Source organism: Arachis stenosperma, chromosome 3, assembly GCF_014773155.1.
Source record: "Arachis stenosperma cultivar V10309 chromosome 3, arast.V10309.gnm1.PFL2, whole genome shotgun sequence".
Taxonomy (NCBI): domain Eukaryota; kingdom Viridiplantae; phylum Streptophyta; class Magnoliopsida; order Fabales; family Fabaceae; genus Arachis; species Arachis stenosperma.
The window spans coordinates 45,921,561-45,940,848 of record NC_080379.1 but is presented as its reverse complement, the minus strand read 5'-3'; the positions used below and the strand labels follow the sequence as shown (position 1 = coordinate 45,940,848).

Genomic DNA, 19,288 nt, shown 5'->3' with positions numbered 1-19,288 from the left:
AAGAATTGACAAGATGCCATATCAAGTGGCATTTATCTTCTGGAATCAAAGTACGTCTTAAAGGAAAACACAGTGATCTAAGCCCTCTCAAAATATCATTAATGAACATATACCCAAATATAAAACCATGAAAACTTGTATTATCATGAATAAGGTTATCATGACTAAAGTTATTATGACTTAATCATTATGTATTAATCACAGAACTTGCTTTATTTAAAGATGTTGTCTCAATGTATCTATCTTGCTTGAAACTTGTATTACATATATAATCAGTTAGTTGAGTTATAACCTGCAAATTAGGCATTTTAAGACATACTTCAACTACATATTGTAAAATACAAACAGTCCAGGATCCTTTGATGACAGTGGGGTGATGAACAATACCAGAAATACCTTTTTGCATTGATTGGCTAATGGCACAAGGGTCGCAGGTTCCACCTGTTCATGGGTAGCATGTCTTACAAAAAGATGAAATAAAATTAGCAACATTGGTTTTTTACATTGAAAAATGAAAATCATTACATATTGACAATCAATAATCTACTTATTGCAATTAATAACAAGCTAACAACAGAACTAACAACTTACTTAGGGAACAAATATAATATTAAGCAGAACATGCAGCCAAGAAAAGAAGCACATGTTCCTAACTTGATCTACTCATCTTCAGATCCAATCATACACAATAATACTTTATTTCAATATAAACAAAGAATAAAATTAAAGAAAGAAAGAAATGAAAGGACACACATACATTCTTAAATCATGCATGTATATACACTGAAAAATCAAAACACATAACATAATTAAAGATAGAGAATTAAGGCCACAAACTAAAAAGAAAGGAAGAGCAGTAGTGTAGTGAAGTGATCTGAAAAATAATAAGATAAATAGTGAAAGAAGTTAGAAGTAGATGGAAAGTGCAAACCTTGATCAGGTGGAAGAAGAAAAGGGTCATTCATGAATCCAAAGTTCATGGTTTCCAACCCATTTACAGGATCAGGGCACTGTTCCTCTACATTGGGGATAGTAGGAACTTGGATGAATCTAAATCCATTGAGGAAACTAGAGTTGAAATTAGGATCCATTTTCAAAGGCATGAAATCTGAAAGAAAATTCACCTCTTCCATCAATATTATTAATCAAAAGTGTAGTTATGTGTCACCATAAAAATCACCACCACTACAACAACAACTACTAAATGAAAATATTCTTCACATAGTTCATGAGCTCTATGTAACAGGTAGATTGAGCACAATTATATCCCTGATCTTCTAAACTTCCAAACTTCACTTGAGTTTCTCCAATAACAAAACCTTTTTGAATATGCTGAAAACTGATACTTTCTGCTCACCTCAGGACAACTGCAGTTGTAGATCTAAATTAGAAAGAGAGGTTAGTGGCAGACATATATATCAGCAAAAGAAAAACTAATCTGAAACTAATACAAGTCAAACAACCAAATAAACAGAAACACCATCATTAAGAAGTAACCATAAGCTTTCAAGTTATAGAACAAACACACAAATTGAACAGTACAAAGTACCCTTTCCATGTAAGGAGAATCACAATCCAACAACTACATACGAGAAACCCTAATTCTTACTAAACATTAAGAATAGACATGCTTCTACACAGAAAGAGGCATTAGGAGAAGTTCAGAAAACAAGCATTAGCAGACTAGATACAAAACCCCCAAAGCCCAACACTTTCAATTCAAAGATTCAAATTTTCAAAAATTCACTAATGAAGATTGCAAAAAACATCACCAAAGAGGAAAAACTCTCCAATTAAAAGTACATAAATTATAACACCAATTATCAGCACGCATACACACCGAGACACATAAATTAAGAATCCCCAAAGTCTACAACGTAAATCAAACCGCATAGAAGTACCAATTACAATCCTCTATGATAAGTAAACCAAACCTCAAACTTAGCTCAGCACCGCAAAAATCACAGAGTCCTGTGAACTACGGCTCCTGTAGCACTTTCACCATAACTTTCAGCAAACTCTGAATCAGCAAGGGCAGTGCCATGGGAAGCAATTCATGAACTGTCAAATAAACAATCAAGTCATCACAAAACTTGACACACAGTGGCTCTTTCATGGTGAATAATCAAAGAACTCGATGAGTTAATCCAAATTTAGGAGAAACAAGCAAACGCAGAGATTAAATCACAAAATCGGAAATGAAATCACAAAATCAAAGGCAAACGCTACCTTAATTCTAAATAAAAAATGGCGAGGAGCAGAGAATCAGAAACAACGCATGGCGAGGAGGGGAGGAACCCTTCGCGACGGCGATGCCACGAGCTCAACTCAGAACTTCGTGCGACGGCGAGGAGAGGAGAAACGATGAGAAGAGGTCCGAGTAGAGCTTTTCCAGATGACGAAGGCACCCACGGTCTGTCCCGCCAGCGGCGACAGCACCTTCTACCGGAGGAGAAGAGTTCGAGGGATGAGGGCAAAGAGTTCGACAGCACCTTCTACAGCAACGTTCAAACGGAGTGTGAATGGGTGGTGATAAAATTAGGGTTATCTCAATATTTACTGACGGAAAATTTAAATTACAGACAGATTTTTTGTCTGTAACAATTTAATAAAATGCACCATTTTTGTCTATTTAATTACAGACGGATTTTTCGTCTGTAACTATTTCCCATGGAAAAAAAATTAATTTTTCCGATGGAATTATCGATGGATTCTCTTTTCCGTCTGTAATTTATACTAATTCATTTTTTTTTCGACAAAAAATCTCTCTGTATTTCTGTGGGATAAAATCCATCGGAAATATCCGTCTGTAATAACTAATTTTCTAGTAGTGGTTTATCACAACAAAATACACAATTAAAATAGGTTACTACCATACTACATAATTAAAAAAATGAAAAACCAATTAAGAGAGCAAAAGTCATTAGAGGAGGAGTTTTAGGTTATTTTGTGAGGATGTTTTGTAGGATTTAAGAGTGAGAGAGTTGGCTATGTTTCTCTATTTAAATATGTGATCTGGTTGTTGTGTTGTTTCGCATTGGATCAGGTTTCTGATCCTACCCACGATAAAAAAAATATATTGACATATTCATAAATGAAAAATTGTTAGTATTCCTTATTATTAAGATTGTACTAAATTTTTAAATATTTTCTTAACATGTCTCTTATAGAAGAATTTAAAATCTGATCAGATTTGATCTACATATATATATATATATATATATATATATATATATATATATATATATATATATATATATATATATATATATATATATCCAATTTACACACTACAAAATTTGTCAATTACAATTCAGTTGTTATTATTGAGAATCAAACTTGGAGGCATTTTAGGAGGCAAATAACTTTGCTATTAGAATACAAGCCTCAAAAATCCAAAATTCATCCAATTTAAAAACAATGTTTTATTGTGTTTAAATTTATTATTTTTGTTTGATGCTGATTTTGGATTGGGTTTGGAGATGAGTTATGTGTTAGAAACAAGAGACTGAGAAAGTAATCTGAAAAATGTATTATTGAGTTGTGTTGCAAGGTACAATATACAAGGGATATTTATAGGTGCTAAATGAATCAAAGTAATAAAGACATAGAATCCTACAATTAATGTACAGATATATTATATAAATATAGACGATACTAATTGATCTAAATTGATTCTTAATGATTCTCTAACATCCCCCCTCAAACTCAAGTGAGAGCTAAGGATACCAACTTGAGTTTGGATAACAAAGTCCGGAAACGAGTTGGGTGATGAGTTTTCGTGAAGATATCAGCAGTCTGATCTAGTGTTCCAACAGTAATGAGACGAACAGCATCAATAAGAATACATTGCCGAACAAAGTGACAATCAATCTCAATGTGTTTGGTGCGTTCATGAAACACATCATTATGGGCGATCTGAATAGCACTGCGGTTATCACAAAAAACATTAGTAGGGGATGACTGAGGAGCACCCAAGTCTTCGAGAAGCCAACGAACCGAGATAACTTCAGCAGTGGTGTCAGCGAGGGCACAGTACTCAGCTTCTGTGCTTGAGCAAGCAGTGAACGTTTGCTTCTTAGTACGCCAAGAAATGAGAGCGTCGCCAAGAAACAAACAATAACCAGTAGTAGAACGACGATCAGTGGGATCACCAGCCCAATCAGCATCGGAGTAAGCCTGAAGAGACAAAGAGGAATGGGCAGAAAAATAAATGCCATGAAATAGAGTGCCTTTGATATAGCGAAGAATGCGTAGAACTGCCGCATAGTGAGTAGTACGAGGAGCTGACAAGAACTGGCTAAGTACATGAACTGGATAGACGATGTCTGGTCGGGTGACAGTCAAGTAGACGAGACCGCCAACTAACTATCGATAGAGAGTCGGATTATCTAAAACAGTGCCATCCATAGGGGTGAATCGAATATTAGGCTCAAGAGGAGTAGACTCAGTGCGACTATCTGTAATCCCAGCGCGAGTAAGAAGATCTGAAGCATACTTAGCTTGAGAGAGATAGATGCCATCATCAGTGGAGATGACCTCGAGACCAAGGAAATAGCTAAGAGAACCAAGATCTTTCATCTCAAAGGTACAGTGAAGTAAGGCCTTGAGATCAGAGATACCATCAACATCATCCCCAGTAATGATCATGTCATCAACATACAAAAGTAGAAGAACAACTCCACGTTCGCTTTTACGAATGAAGGGCGCATTCTCATGAGGGCTAGAAGTAAAACCAAAACTGCATATGGTAGTGCTGAACTTGTCAAACCATTCACGAGGAGCTTGCTTAAGTCCATAAAGTGCCTTGCGAAGGAGACAAACCTTATTAGAAGGACAAGGATATCCCGGAGGTGGTTTCATATAGACTTTCTTTTTCAAATCCCCATTAAGAAATGCATTCTTCACATCCATCTGACTGAGAGACCATTTTTTAACCGCGGCAATGGCAAGAAGAGCCCTAATAGACGTAAGACGAGCGACAGGGGCAAAAGTCTCTTCATAATCAATACCATACTCTTGCGTACAACCTTGAGCAACCAAGCGGGCCTTATAACGGTCAATAGAGCCATCAGAGCGAGTCTTGATTTTGTATATCCATCTACTGCCCACAACTTCCTGATCAGAAGGAGGATCAACCAGATCCTAAGTGTGTGCTTTTTCAAGCGCCTGTAATTCTTCTTGCATTGCTTGTTGCCAATTTGGGTTTGAGGAGGCTTCTCTGAATGTCTTAGGTTTATGTTGATGAAGAATAGTAGAAAAGCAATGGTAATCAAGAAGATGAGGAGGTGGATTCCTTACCCTAGAAGAATGAGCAGGAGGAGGAGGCATGACGGTAGGAGCAGGATCATCGTCCGGTCTGGAATCATCGAGAGATGGAGAAGGCGGAAGAACAGGAGGCTGTGAAGGGTCACTCGAGAGAGAATCTGTAGAATCATCACTAGGAAAAAGATCAACATTGGGGTTAGTAAACAAAGGTGATTGAGTAGTAGGGATCGACTCAAAGGATGAGGATCGAGAAAACATGTGGTGCTCCCAGAAGACAACATGACGAGATATACGAATACGTTTAGAGAGAGGATCCCAACAATGATAACCCTTGTGTTCAGTGCCATAACCAAGAAAACAACACATATGTGCCCGAGGTTCAAGTTTACTATGTTCATGAGGCTAAAGAAGAACAAAACATACACAACCAAAAACTCGAAGAGAACTATAATCTGGGGAGGTATGATAAAGACGCTCAAAGGGAGTAACATTACCAAGAATAGAAGAAGGGAGTCTATTGATAACATGAACAGCAGTAAGAACAGCTTCACCCAAGTACGCTCAGGACACGAAGAGGAAAGGAGCATTGCACGGACGGAGTCAAGAATGTGACAGTGTTTGCGTTCAGCTCTACCATTTTGTTGAGATGTACCAGGACAAGAAAACTCAGACAAGGTACCCTGTTCTGCAAGAAAGGCTAATAGTTTGGAATCACGGTATTCCATAGCATTATCACATCGGAAAACCTTAATGACTTTGGAAAACTGAGTTTTAATCATAGTAGCAAAGTTGATATAGATCTGAGGTAACTCATGGCGATTAGTCATCAAATAAACCCAAGTGAAACGGGAATAATCATCAACAAAAACGACAAAGTATCGAGCTCCGCCCATAGAGGCAGTGGGAGAGGGGCCCCAAACATCAGAGTGAATGAGTTCAAAAGGAGAGCAAGCAAGAGATGAATTATTGTGAAAAGATAAAGCATGTTGTTTGGCAGTTTGACAAGAAATGCAATCAAAAGATTCATTTGGAACCTGACCTAAAACACCCTGAGAGACAAGAGGACGCAGTTTTTCTAAGGAGGTGTGGGCAAGACGTTGATGCCATAAGTGGAGGGTAGAGGGAGAAGAAGCAACACATAGATTTGGTACAGGAGAAATATGAAGATTCTCGAGTTCAAATAACCTTCCGACCTTTCGTCCAGTCTCGATGATTTGTCCCGTCCGAGGATCCTGTATACGACAACCAGAAACAGAAAAAGTGACTTCAAAACCCAGATCAACAAGTTGACCAACAGAAATAAGATTGAAGTTTAATTTGGGAATATAATAAGTATCAGGAAGATTAAGAGTTGACTGGGATATAGAACCCTTGTGTGTTGCGTGCAAGAGGGAGCCATTTGCAGTATTGACAGAAGGTCCATTTGTAGTGGTAGACATGGACGAGAAAATATTACGCAACGGAGACATGTGATTAAAGCAACCCGAGTCAAAGTACCATTTTGAATTACCTGAAGATGTGGAAAAAGCAGCAGGGGTATTACCAGAAACAGAGAGAAGATGATGAAGAAGAGATGCAATATCAGAAAGAGAGACAGGAGACGAGTTGAGTGGACTAGGACGTGGTGGGCGAGTAGGACAGGCAGTAATTAAATGTCCCGAGAGCTTGCAATAACGGCAGAACAACTGTGAACAATGGTAGCTAAGATGACCTTTCTGGTGGCATGTGCGACATTCAACAGAAGGACAGTCCGCGAAGAGGTGCCCAGAACGGTTACAGTTTTGACAGAATTTACCTTTTCTGTCGGTGGCAGCAAAAACATTTGGCTTTTCCATGATAGCAGTCACAAGGATCAAAGAGAGGAGAGAAAACCGAAACGTCGGAGCAGAAAATGAGAAATCGGAGTGCAGAATCGAAAAGAGCTCACCAAAAAATCTTAGGAGGGTCCCGCGTGTCCGCCACGTCAGCGCCACATCAGCGCCACGTCAGCAAACAGTGACACGTGGCAGCACCTGAGAGGAGGCAGAGAGACACGCTGGCAGCGAGTTGGAGGCGCGGGTCGGGCTGCGCGGGTCGGGTCGGGCAGTGCGGGTCGTCTAAGGAATGCTTCCTTGCGACACGTGGCAGCACCAGGAGCGTTGGATCGGCACCGAGATCAACGGCTGCTGAAGCTTCTAGAAGGCAAAACAACCAAGGTGGCTAGCAATGTTCCGACGGCGCGTGGCGGCGCGTCCGGTAGAGTCTGGTGGCGATGTTGGTGTCGTTGGAAAGCTGACGAAGAGAAGATCACAATGATGCCAGAAGTGACGAACCAAAGCGTCGGAAACAGATCGAAAAGTGAGGGCAAAGAGGCACGGGTGGAATCTGGAAGGGAGAGCAACCTGGTCGTGGCAGCGTCTTTCGGCGGCGCGTGGTGGCGCGTTTGACGGCGGAAGGCGGCGGTTCTGGTTGCGATGGAATCTCGGCGACAAGACGAACAAGATGGTTACGGGAGTGACGAACCAAAGCGTCGAAAAGGGAACGGAAAAAGAAGCCAAAGAACACTGCCGGAAAGGAAAGACAATGGGGCTATGAACCAATATTTTGAGAAAAAAAAAAGGCCTAAGCTCTTGATACCATGTTAGAAACAAGAGACTGAGAGAGTAATCTGAAAAATGTATTATTGAGTTGTGTTGCAAGGTACAATATACAAGGGGTATTTATAAGTGCTAAATGAATCAAAGTAATAAAAACATAGAATCCTACAATTAATGTACAGATATATTATATAAATATAGACGATACTAATTGATCTAAATTGATTCTTAATGATTCTCTAACATTATGTTTTAGATAAATCTAACTCGATTAGAATTTAAATTACAAAAACTAAATTATATTTTTTTAGCAAAATTAATAATAAAATGTTATACTTTATTTAATATTTGGTAAAAATTCACATGTAATTATTTTTGTGTAAAGGTGATAGCTAAGATTTATTAGATAATAATTTAGTAAAAAACATCAAATCATCTAACCATTTTTAATTTTATATAAAAATAATTGTATGTGAGTGTCTACTTTAATATTTTATATTATATAATGTTATTTTTCTTAAAAATAATTTTTTTTAGTAATATTTATTAAAAGTTAACTTTTAAATATAATATTTTATTAGTTTGTTATACATAACTTTCAAATATGTATATATTTAGACTCAATAAACTATTAGGATCTAATTTAAGTCTAACCAAACACTGACTAGACCGAACCCATTAAAAAAAAGAATTATTCTTCACATACAAGCGTTTTTTTCATACAAGTCTTTACAAGTCATTTATATTTACGCATTTTGTACCGTTACTGCACATTCTTCTTCTTCGTTATGGTCGTCATCAACACCACTTCTTCCTTCTCCTCCTCTTCCTCCTTCTTTTTTCATTGAAATTTCTTCTCCTCTTTTCTTTTTCTCTTTCTCCTCTATCATCAGCTATCTCGTTGTTGAAGATAATGAATAATTTAAGTTCAGATTTTCAATTGAACATGAACGAAATTGATTATTGTTTTGAATTCAATCAAGTGGCAGAGGCTTGATTCAATTCAAAAGAAAAAAATGTAGCATCAGAGAAAATATTTTTCTGTATTTACAGCAAATTTGAGTGTAACACGAATATATTTGCGTGTATTTTTATTCTTATAAGTTCTGTATAATTTAAAACCCTTCCTCTTCCTCCTCCTCATCTTTTGTTGCTTCTTTTTTTTCATGATCATCACCATCTTTTTCTTTTTTTTTCTTATTCATCTTTTTTTTTTTATTTTACCTTCTCAAGTTTCTTCTTGTTTTACTCTTTTAACAAGAATAAAAACAAAAAAAATCAAACAAAGAAGAAGAAGAAGAAACATAATGCTGCAAAATTACTTGGAAGAGAATGAACTTACATTCATTTAACTAAAAGAAAGAAAGAAATAAGGAAAAAAAAAAGAAAAAAATGCAGCATTAGAGGAAACATTTTTCTGTATTTGCAGCAAATTTAGGTGTAATACGAAGATATTTGAGTATAACGCGAAGATATTTGAGTGTATTTTTATTCTGATAAGTTCTGCATAATTTAAAACTCTTTCTCTTCCTCCTTCTCATCTTCTGCTGCTTCTTCTTCTTCATCTTCTGACAACAACAGTAGTAAAAAAACGACGATGAAGATGAAACATGTGAAGAAAAAGGAGAAGAAACACAAAGAATGAGAAGAAGAAGAAGAAAGAGGAGGAACGTGAAGCGCGCTATGGAAACCATTGAATAGTGCGCGTATTGACAATCTCGTATGGGTGAGCGTCCTTTTTGTTAGATTTAGCCCAGCTTATGTCTTGTAAACCAAAATAACATGTATGTGTACTACTCTTAAAAAAAAATTATCAGAAACTAACACATGTCAGACACATGAACACCTTAGTTGGTGTATTTATGCTCTGATTTGTATAACCATGCACTAATTATCAAGAATAAATGTTATATATCACTCACATAATTCTCTAAAGAACGCTACACAACAACTTAAAATCTTGATTGATGCAAAATTCAACTATTCAAATTTAATCATTCCATTCTCAGAATTACCCACTCCTCTCAGCTGATCTTTTCCCTTCTTGCTATACAAAAATCTAAGATAAAGTAGAACATCACAAATTAGTGCTGCAACTGAGATCAACAATGCAAATTCCAAGCCGCTTTTATTACTTTTCATCAGTTTGTTCTTACATCATATTCCCAATAGAGAAAGAAACTTATATCTGGTGCAACAATGTAGCAATTTGATATATATATAAGGTATGTGTAAAGGGCTCAATCTTCATTACAAGCCCTGTAATGTGTATACATAAAGTAATCAATATTCAGCACAATAGTTCTTGGCTTATATACACAGCATCTCTCTGCAACGACATTTCTCTTATCTACATTTGCTTTTGGGCCTTCTAATCCTTAGAGCATGTAGTAGGATTGAACATTGATTGAATACTCTCTGTATATACTTGAACCTAATATATGATCTGAGCCACATTTATTTGGTGCAATCATTGGATCTAAATGCATAAGGCTAAAAATGAGAGCTTCATTGTGTTTTTTTCTAGACAGATTTTCTTCTGGAGCTACAGTTACCAAGCAAGATGAAAGATTGCTTGCTGATGCAGTTCTGCCAAAAAAGAAAAGAAATAAAGATGACAATGATGATAAGCTTTGGAAAGATGTTAACAATATAAGATTGTATCTAGTTAAGGGCATTGATTAAGGATTCAAAAATGGAAGGTTTATATTGAGAAACCAAAAAGCTTAAGTTTTTAATGTACTAAGTCAATTTTCCTTTTCTGAAAAAATGGGAAGGAGATGATTGGAACTTGGAATACCCTTTCAGAAGCATCTTTATGTACACACTTCATGTTCTCTTCACCAAAGAAATCCCTGCAGGATTTCCTCCCCACTCCTCAAACACAACCAAGGAGTTCCCACCTGGTCTTAGCCATGCGCGAGGAACATGGTACCTGTCCGAACCACAAAAATAGTTTCAACATTATTCGCTTCTGTAACCAAGTTCTATGAATTCTCAAAAAATTTGTAGTAACTTTTGATGTTTTGGAAGAGGATCTGAAATTTGCTATATCATTTGATTCTCTCTTTAGGAGTCAAGCATTCCTTAACTATCGGCGAAAAAAGGTTGTATAAATTCTTACCATCTCTGGGAAGGTTGTCCACAGTTTGTAAGGCATTTCTTCTCAGTGTAAGTTCCGGCATAGTTGCAAGCACCACAATTACCGCCTGCCTTGTATCCAGGCCAATGGCGACCGATGCTCTGACCATTTATCCATATTTCACCCTTTCCCATGGTACTCATATCTAAAGCCAACGGTTCATTGCCGGCTGGAGCGCTAAAAGTTGTCTAATAACATTAAGGAACAATACAATGACTCAGAATACAAGTAGATGAAGGTGGATAATCTTTGTAAGAAGAACAAAAATGCAACATTTTGCTGAAGATCTATTCTTACCTTGTACCATGTCAAAGGTTGTTTTACAGCTAGCAGTGATCCTTGTACCCAATCAACAGAGCTACTCCCACTTTCAGTATGAAGGCTCAATGATTCGCCTTTCAGACCAACCTGTCCAATAGCATACAGATTTTTAAGCTAATAGCCGTTTTCAGAAACCAAAACCATTTTGATGCATTGATTCATCCTCATGTAATTGGTGTGGAAGGTGGTCTGTTAAACTAATGCGATAATATATGATATTTTGTAAAACTATTTTACACCGACAATGCAGCCTTATCCATACTAGGCATCTCATTGTTCAATTTTCCACCTAAGAATTTGGTAAATTTGCTTGGTGAATTATGATTTAAAACTTTTCAATGTTGCTAAATAGCTGAAAAAATTTATAAGATAACAAACCTTGTAAGACCATTTCTGCTTAGATAGGTCTCTTGTCCCTTCATTTAGACCGTTCAATGTGACTGGACCTAACACCCCAGCATTCCATTTCTCAAAGTGTGTACCCACATTCTGGTATTGATCAAATAAAAATTAGTTGAGATGAAAAAAAATCTAACGAAAAAAATATATGTTAGCAAAGAAAAAACTAACCGGGAGACCGACTGCGACACTAAGTAAAGAAATCTTGTTGTTTCCAGCCCTTAGCTTAACACTGTCACTAAATGTCAATTTAGGATTATCCAATCCACCATATGAAGTTCCTGCATTCACAACAAAGAGATTGATAATTGAAAAAAAAAAGGGTGTTTTCTAGAGACACTAATCAAGAGAAGCACACTAATTACTAATTATAATTCACCTGAAAGTTGTCCATTAATGAAAACATGCAGAACATGCCCTGCTGACATTGCTGTAAGAACAGGAGATTGACCATTCCTTAGGAAACCTTCATTAGGGCTAATGTTGACACTGAAAAAGGGATATTGAAATCGATTTAGATGGCGAGAAGACAGAAATATTGAACATCAAAACATGTAAATCTTTCATGGTTTTAAAACCATGCTATCTTTAATTAAATCCAACGTGTTGAAAGATACTTACTCTGTCATGTACCACAAATAATCTGAAGAGTCCTTGGTTACATAAACCTGCTCCAAGAGTGAATTTGCAGTAAGGCGATCATTTGGACCCGACGACTCGGGTACTTCATTGAATGACAGCCAACCAAATCTACCGATTACTGGAGTCATCTTCCTCTCGAATCTCAGGGCACTAACCTGCATTAAATTGAGACACAGTAAGTAATGACCAGAAAAGAAAAAGGAAAAGAATGAAAGCACAGTACATATAAAGAATTTATGCACAATAACACTATAATCTTTCAGCATATTTTCCATTATTAAGGAAAAGTATAAATGGAAATTTTGTGTTACCTTTGCAGTGTTGAAAACTTCAGTCTTGCAGTCAGGAAGGATACTAATAGACCAAGCCGGTACATCATACACCCCGTTTCCAAATCTAACTTTTGCGGAAGATCCGGTGTTGTAATTTGCAAGGAATGCAGCACAGGAAGTGGTTGTCTTGTAGACATGTGCCTAAGGTTACAAAAACAGAACAAATCAAATTGAAAGCAAATTAAAATTTCAATGCAGAGAGAGTTCTGTTTGTATTCTTCATCAACTTAGACTCTTACCTCAATGTTGTTAGCAATGAGTGTAAGTGTTGGATCCACAGCCACCAAAGATGGCTCACATTGTTTAATTGCTTTATGCAAATCTCTCAAATGAGTCCATTTTGGTTCATTTGGTAGTCCTGAATGGAGAGATGAACAAGGTTAGTTCAGATAGTAATGCGGCTTTATTATCTAAAAATCTTAGTACATACCATATTCGTCTAGGGGAGCGTCGTAGTCATAGCTTGTGGCAATGAAACGGCCAGCAGCCGTGCGGCCGAAGTTAGTTCCTCCATGATACTTCACACAAAAATTAGATACATCAGACATGAGACCTAAATCAAATAGTTATAGTCTACAACAATAATGCATAGGATTAGGAGCAACATACCATATAGTAATTAACAAACGAGCCGCGATTCTGAATGAATCTGGCAACCGAGAATGCTATGTCTTCTGCTGGTCTGATGGGGGTTGCGCCACCAAAAGCAGTGTACCTACAAAAATGGCAGAGTTGAATAGAAGATTGAAACACCAGGTGAAAAATTCTCAAAAATGGTAGCATTTTTATGAGATATATACCAGCCAGTCCAATTCTCAGTCCACATCTTGGGCTTGTAATTCTTGTTGGGAGTGAAGCCTTCGCAGTAGAAGGCATTGCAGGTGTCAATCTACAGCCACAGTAAATGAAATCAATTTTTGTCTTTGAAATTGAAAACACAAGCAAGTTGGTTGGTCCCCTCATGAAAAAAGTTGAATTGGAACCAAGTTCCCAGCTATGCACTTTAATTACCCCAATTATAGATCGAACCCTAAACAAGGAGAAAAAAGTGCGGAATTTGATACAAGAATTGCAGATGTAAGCCACAGAAACCTCATCCACCAAGAAGATAAAAACACGTGGTTCCAACAACTTATGATAAAAGTAGCAACCTTAACCCAACCAAAGTAAAGCATAAACAGTGTTACAAAACCCCACCACCATAGTTCAATTAGAAAGAAAACAAAATAAAATGAATAAAATAGAGTAAGTATCTTACAACAGGATCAGGAGCATCTTGTTGCTTGCACATAACCCATGGAACACCAGTGTCAAGAGCCACAGCCATTGATGCAGCCCATCTTGTGTATGATCTTCCAGGAGCACCAATTTCCCACTCCACTGGTCCATACTCATTCTCTATCTGTCATTTTCAATTCAATTATTCCAATTATTATTTATTTATTCAAATTAAACCACCACCAATCACGATTATTATTCTAACTACTAGTTGCCACTGCATAAAACAAAACTTTAATATCTTATCTTATTTAAATTACATATCAAATGAACATTATTAACATTTTTTTTTTCTGGTTACCTGAGACATGATTATTGGACCTCCCTGGCTTTGAAACAACCCCTCTGATTTCATCAAGCTTACAATTTTCTGAGTGAATTTTTGCATTGCAGCCTATACAAATCATCACAAATATTACTCACTAATATTTTTTATCTTTTGATCAATTAATAATAAGTAAAATTGACAGGTCCAACCTTGAAAGGTCCATTGTCTGTTCTGAACTCAATACCCGGAACATATTTTAGCCAAATAGGGAATCCCCTGAAAAATAATAATAAAAAATATAAAATACAAAAACAGAGAAAGAAAACAGAACATATGACTGGTTGCTAAGAATAATTATATAATATTGTCCATAAATTATTATTATTTTTCTTTTGGGGGGAAATCAATACCCGAAGTTCCATTCAGCACAAACGTAAGGACCAATGCGGAGATGAACATAAAGGCCAGCTTGTTGAACCAGCTTGACGAATCTCACCAAGTCATACCTATCTTGAAAATAATACTGAAAAAGAAAAAAAAAAATCTTCTAAGTTATATGAACCAAACATAAACTATTTAAGTCCTTAATAGTTTTGGCGCACACGCGCGGACGCACGCACACACATAATTTTGTTAATTTGGCATGTGCATTACATTTCCAGGAGAAGGCTCATGTCCATTCCAGAAGACATAGGTCTGAATGACATCAAGGCCGCCGTCTTTGGCCTTTTGAATAAGGTCCGGCCACATCTGTAATCACAAGAGAATAAAGCATGAAACCTTTGATTGATTGCATGCATTGGATATGAAGCATGATGAAAACACCAACCTGGGGTGTGCTTCTTGGATAGTGAATGGAGCCAGATATCAAGATCCTTCTTTTCCCATTTATAATAAGAGATTTGTGATCGTATGTAACAGAAGCAGTTACACAAGTACAAACCCACAAGAACAACACCACAGGCACCACATGAATTTTTCTCTCCATCCTATAGATTAGTGTTTGGTTTTGAGGGGCTTGGGTTTAATGTAATAAAGATAATGGATGGAACTTGGAAGTGTTATGTGGTGGTGGGTTTGTTAGAGAGAGTTGAAGTGGTTAATGCAATTCAATGGCAACTGAATTCAATTTATATATAAAGCATTTGGATTTTGGAGGGATCAAAGGGGGGTGTAGTGTGAGTGGACCCATTTACCCTTTTTCTTTTTGTCCTTCTCATAACTAGTGGGGACTCTCTCTCACTCACCTCACCTTATTCTCAACACGGAACCATTCACATTTAAGCATTCTATGCCTTTTGCTTTGGGTCATTACAAATAATGTATGTATCTTCATTCTCTCTAGGTGAAATATTTTGTAAAAAGTCAAATGCAAATTGTTTTTGCATAAAGATGGTCGAAAACTATTAAACGACGTCTAATAATTTTTAATTATCAACTTTATATATAGTTTATATATGAGTGTTTACTAAAATATATATATAATAAAAAATAAAAAAAATATTGTCACTCTTATTTTAAATTTTTTTCTCTTTTATCTTGTGTTATATTATACTGATTTTGAAAGATTAATTCAATTAAATTTCTCTTGTCCATACCATTAAGGATCATGCTTTACTCATTTGTAAATAAATAAAGTAATATTTTTGTTGAAAAAAAGAGATGTAAAGTGACATTATCAAAAGTAGAAGTAATATTACCTTAAAAAAATGTTATGTGTATATAAAATGTACAATTCTTTTTTCTATGTATTACTAATGATATCCTTAGTTATTGGATAAGTACAAAATGTGAACACACTTCTATTTAAGATTTTCTACCCTTTGTTTTTCTTTTCATTTAATATTTTCTTTGTAATGTTCGTTATAATTATATTTAATACCATCAAATGTAAATATTACAAAATAAACTTTTAAAATTTCTTCTTTTATCTAATTAATTTTAGTTAGAAAAATGTCACATGCATATTTTTTCAAAATTTGATAAATACATTTAAGTCTTGAAAAGCAAATGAAACTCCAATTACTATGAAATAAGTATTTTAACGTAAAGAAATATAATTTTATGTGGATGTGACAATATGAGGAGAAAGAATTGTTCATTGTCTCTAAATTTTACAAAAATTAATCATTCTTAATAATGTGGATATTAAAAATATTTTTAATAATTTAATTTTTTAAGTGGTATTTTAAAATAATTTTTTGATGTTAATAATAGTAAAATTTTTATAATAATAGTTATTTAAATTATAATAATTCACTTATGCAATGTAAATTTCAATTTTAGAATAGATATAATAAAAAATTTAATAAAATGAAGAATTAGGGGATAAATTAAATTATGTTAGTACAGTAATTTATTTGGAGATTTATTTGCGTGAGTGGCAAAATCGTCATTTTGACAGCAAATTTTGAAAAAAGTTTTTGTACCATATATCGATCCTAATTAATAGCAATGCTTTTTTTTTACTTAAGCATTGTCTCCATTCAAAAGTCACTTACATTGTAAAATTTGTGTATTATTAGTTTAATATTAAATTAACCCAAAATTAAACATATATATATATATATATATATATATATATATATATTTATATATAAATTTTGATCTTTTAAGGAGTTTGATATTTTTTTTCTCGCCCAAAAACTTTCTTTTATTGATCTGTTGTTGAATATCAAACATAATCTTTTACGATGGAAACACATTGGTGCAAATTTCAAAAGAAGAATCTATGACGGAAAGTGGAGACTTTATATTATTATAAAATTTATGTTGTTAAATTAGGAAAAGTAATAACTCATTTTTATTCACGTCAAATAAAGGGGAAGGGTTACTCATTCTTATTTCTATCAATCTCCTATATTCTATGATATACAGATATTAATATAAATTTAAATTTAAAATTTTTATAAGATACGAGAATGTGGTATATATATATAAAATAAAAAATATTTTTTAGATAAATTATTATAATATTTTATATTTTATTAATATTTAAATATAAATTAATTTTTATATAATTAGAATAAAATTAAACATACATACTAATATATGATAGTATTTATGTTTATACAAATCTATTAAAAATAATTTTTTATTTTTTATTAAAATACGATTAAAAAAAATACGTATGTCAAATAAATATCAATAAATATCGTGTTCAAAATAAATCTAATACACAGATACAATAAATAAAAAAAGTATATATACTTCTTAGTCTAATTTTTTTCCGTCTGCCAATATCATATATAAACAGTAAGGTTTTGGGTCGTTGTTATTAAGGGGACATATATACTCACGTACATATACAATTTTTTTTTTCAAATGTTTATATCTTTTTGCATATAAAAATTAATTAAATTGTTATATTAAGAAGCAAGTTCTTAGAAAATTTTGAAAAAAAATATATATTTATAGGTTTTTGAAAAAATAAAATATCAACTAAATTTTGAAGAAATTTTTTAAATTAATTTATATATAGTTTTTGAGACAAAAAATAATTAATAAATTACTAAAGAAATTAAAAGTTGGACTTACTTATAGATTCTTGAAAAATTAGTATATATATTATATACTATTTATCTTTATGTCAGGAACTTATAAGTGTATTATTGCAATTCTTCAAAGTCTTGGTATTTTTTTCTTCAAAAACCTATAAGTAAATTTATCAAAATTTTTTCAAAGACTTATTTTATATTATTCTTTTAAAGACCTATAAATTTATCACAAAATTATATTATTACTCTTTAGTTTTACTTCACAGTTCATAATGCAATTGCCCTTCTCAATATCATTTGAACAGTAACTTCAATAAGCAAAAGCAATAAATAATAATGTTTCTAGGATATATATTTTTTTCTCTTTTCTCCTACTTTAGTGGCATAAAAATCTATCTTACTGCTGGTTGCATGTTACTTTTTCCCCAATTACAATACTCCATTTGATGGCTCGAAAAAGAAAAGATTGGACTGAATAACTATTAGAAGTTAAAATTGCCACATCATCAATCATTGTGTGGGATTATCCTACTATTGATGTTTATACTTCATAGACGATATTTATTTTGATCACATCAATATTTATAAAGATTTAGTTGAACTCACAATTATTCAGTTATTAAAATTAAATTTTTATATCTTATTTGGCATGGAATGTTTGCTGATTTTCATTTTTATTTTTTATCTTTTTAACTAAAAGAGGTAACATATAAATATTATTTCAAATTTTCAACCAGTGATGACAAAAATAATTTTAAAATATAAAAATGACAAAAAAGACCTTCAAAAACTAAGTATTATTTTGGAAAAAAGAATACTATTCATTTTTTTATAAGTAGCATACAATTTATACATTTGATCTAATATTTTTTCTGGAAACATTTTAATAATTATCTAAAAAGTGCATCTAAGATAGTAAGGTAAAATTTGATTTCTAGAACCTGTTTCTCATTTATTTAATTTTTTTGTCATTTTCATAGAAACAAAATCATCAAAAGAAAAAATCATCGCCTGACACAAAATCACCCAAATTTATGGATAGAAAAGTCTTATATTTTTTTTTTTTACATTATACTTGCAAAAATTGCATTGAAATTTGAATTTTAAAGTCTTTTTGAAAGCGTATTTTTATATTTTATTATTTTTGTCAAACTAATATTGCATAATTTTTTATTATTTTTATTTTTTAAAATTTTTGTTTTTGTCCACACTTACAATTTTTTAGGTCAATTGATAGTAATTCATCCAACAAAGAAAAGCATATTTATAAGGATAGATTAGGCCTTTAGATCTAAAATTGAAGTTTTACCATTTAATTAAAGAGGAAAAACATTATTACGTATACCTTACAACATAAGGTTTTAGGCCATATTACGGTGGTCATCATCATATCATATATAGATAAAAGATAGATAATAATTGTTTTCTAAATTAAACATACATTTCTAAGTATTCAGATAATAATTTTCATTTAAAGAAAATGACATATTAGACTCCTTATGTATTTTGTTAAGAACATTTTTATAGAAGTTAGTCCTTCTGTTGTTTAGACACACAAAAAAAGA

General features: G+C 33.8%; 1 protein-coding gene across 1 annotated transcript; it reads right to left on the bottom strand.

The window, feature by feature from the left end:
• Nucleotides 1-9,946: 9,946 nt before the first annotated feature.
• Nucleotides 9,947-15,339, bottom strand: LOC130968511 (beta-galactosidase-like). The gene is made up of 19 exons (XM_057893828.1): nt 15,056-15,339; nt 14,881-14,976; nt 14,637-14,749; nt 14,436-14,502; nt 14,260-14,352; nt 13,939-14,082; nt 13,481-13,569; nt 13,290-13,395; nt 13,111-13,198; nt 12,920-13,038; nt 12,660-12,821; nt 12,328-12,503; nt 12,086-12,195; nt 11,878-11,987; nt 11,686-11,796; nt 11,284-11,394; nt 10,969-11,174; nt 10,645-10,779; nt 9,947-10,433 (listed from the first exon to the last, which is right to left on the bottom strand). The coding sequence occupies exons 1-18, from the start codon at nt 15,212-15,214 to the stop codon at nt 10,674-10,676; spliced, it is 2,166 nt and encodes a 721-aa protein (XP_057749811.1). The 5' UTR covers nt 15,215-15,339; the 3' UTR covers nt 9,947-10,433; nt 10,645-10,673.
• Between the last annotated feature and the right edge of the window lie 3,949 nt (nt 15,340-19,288).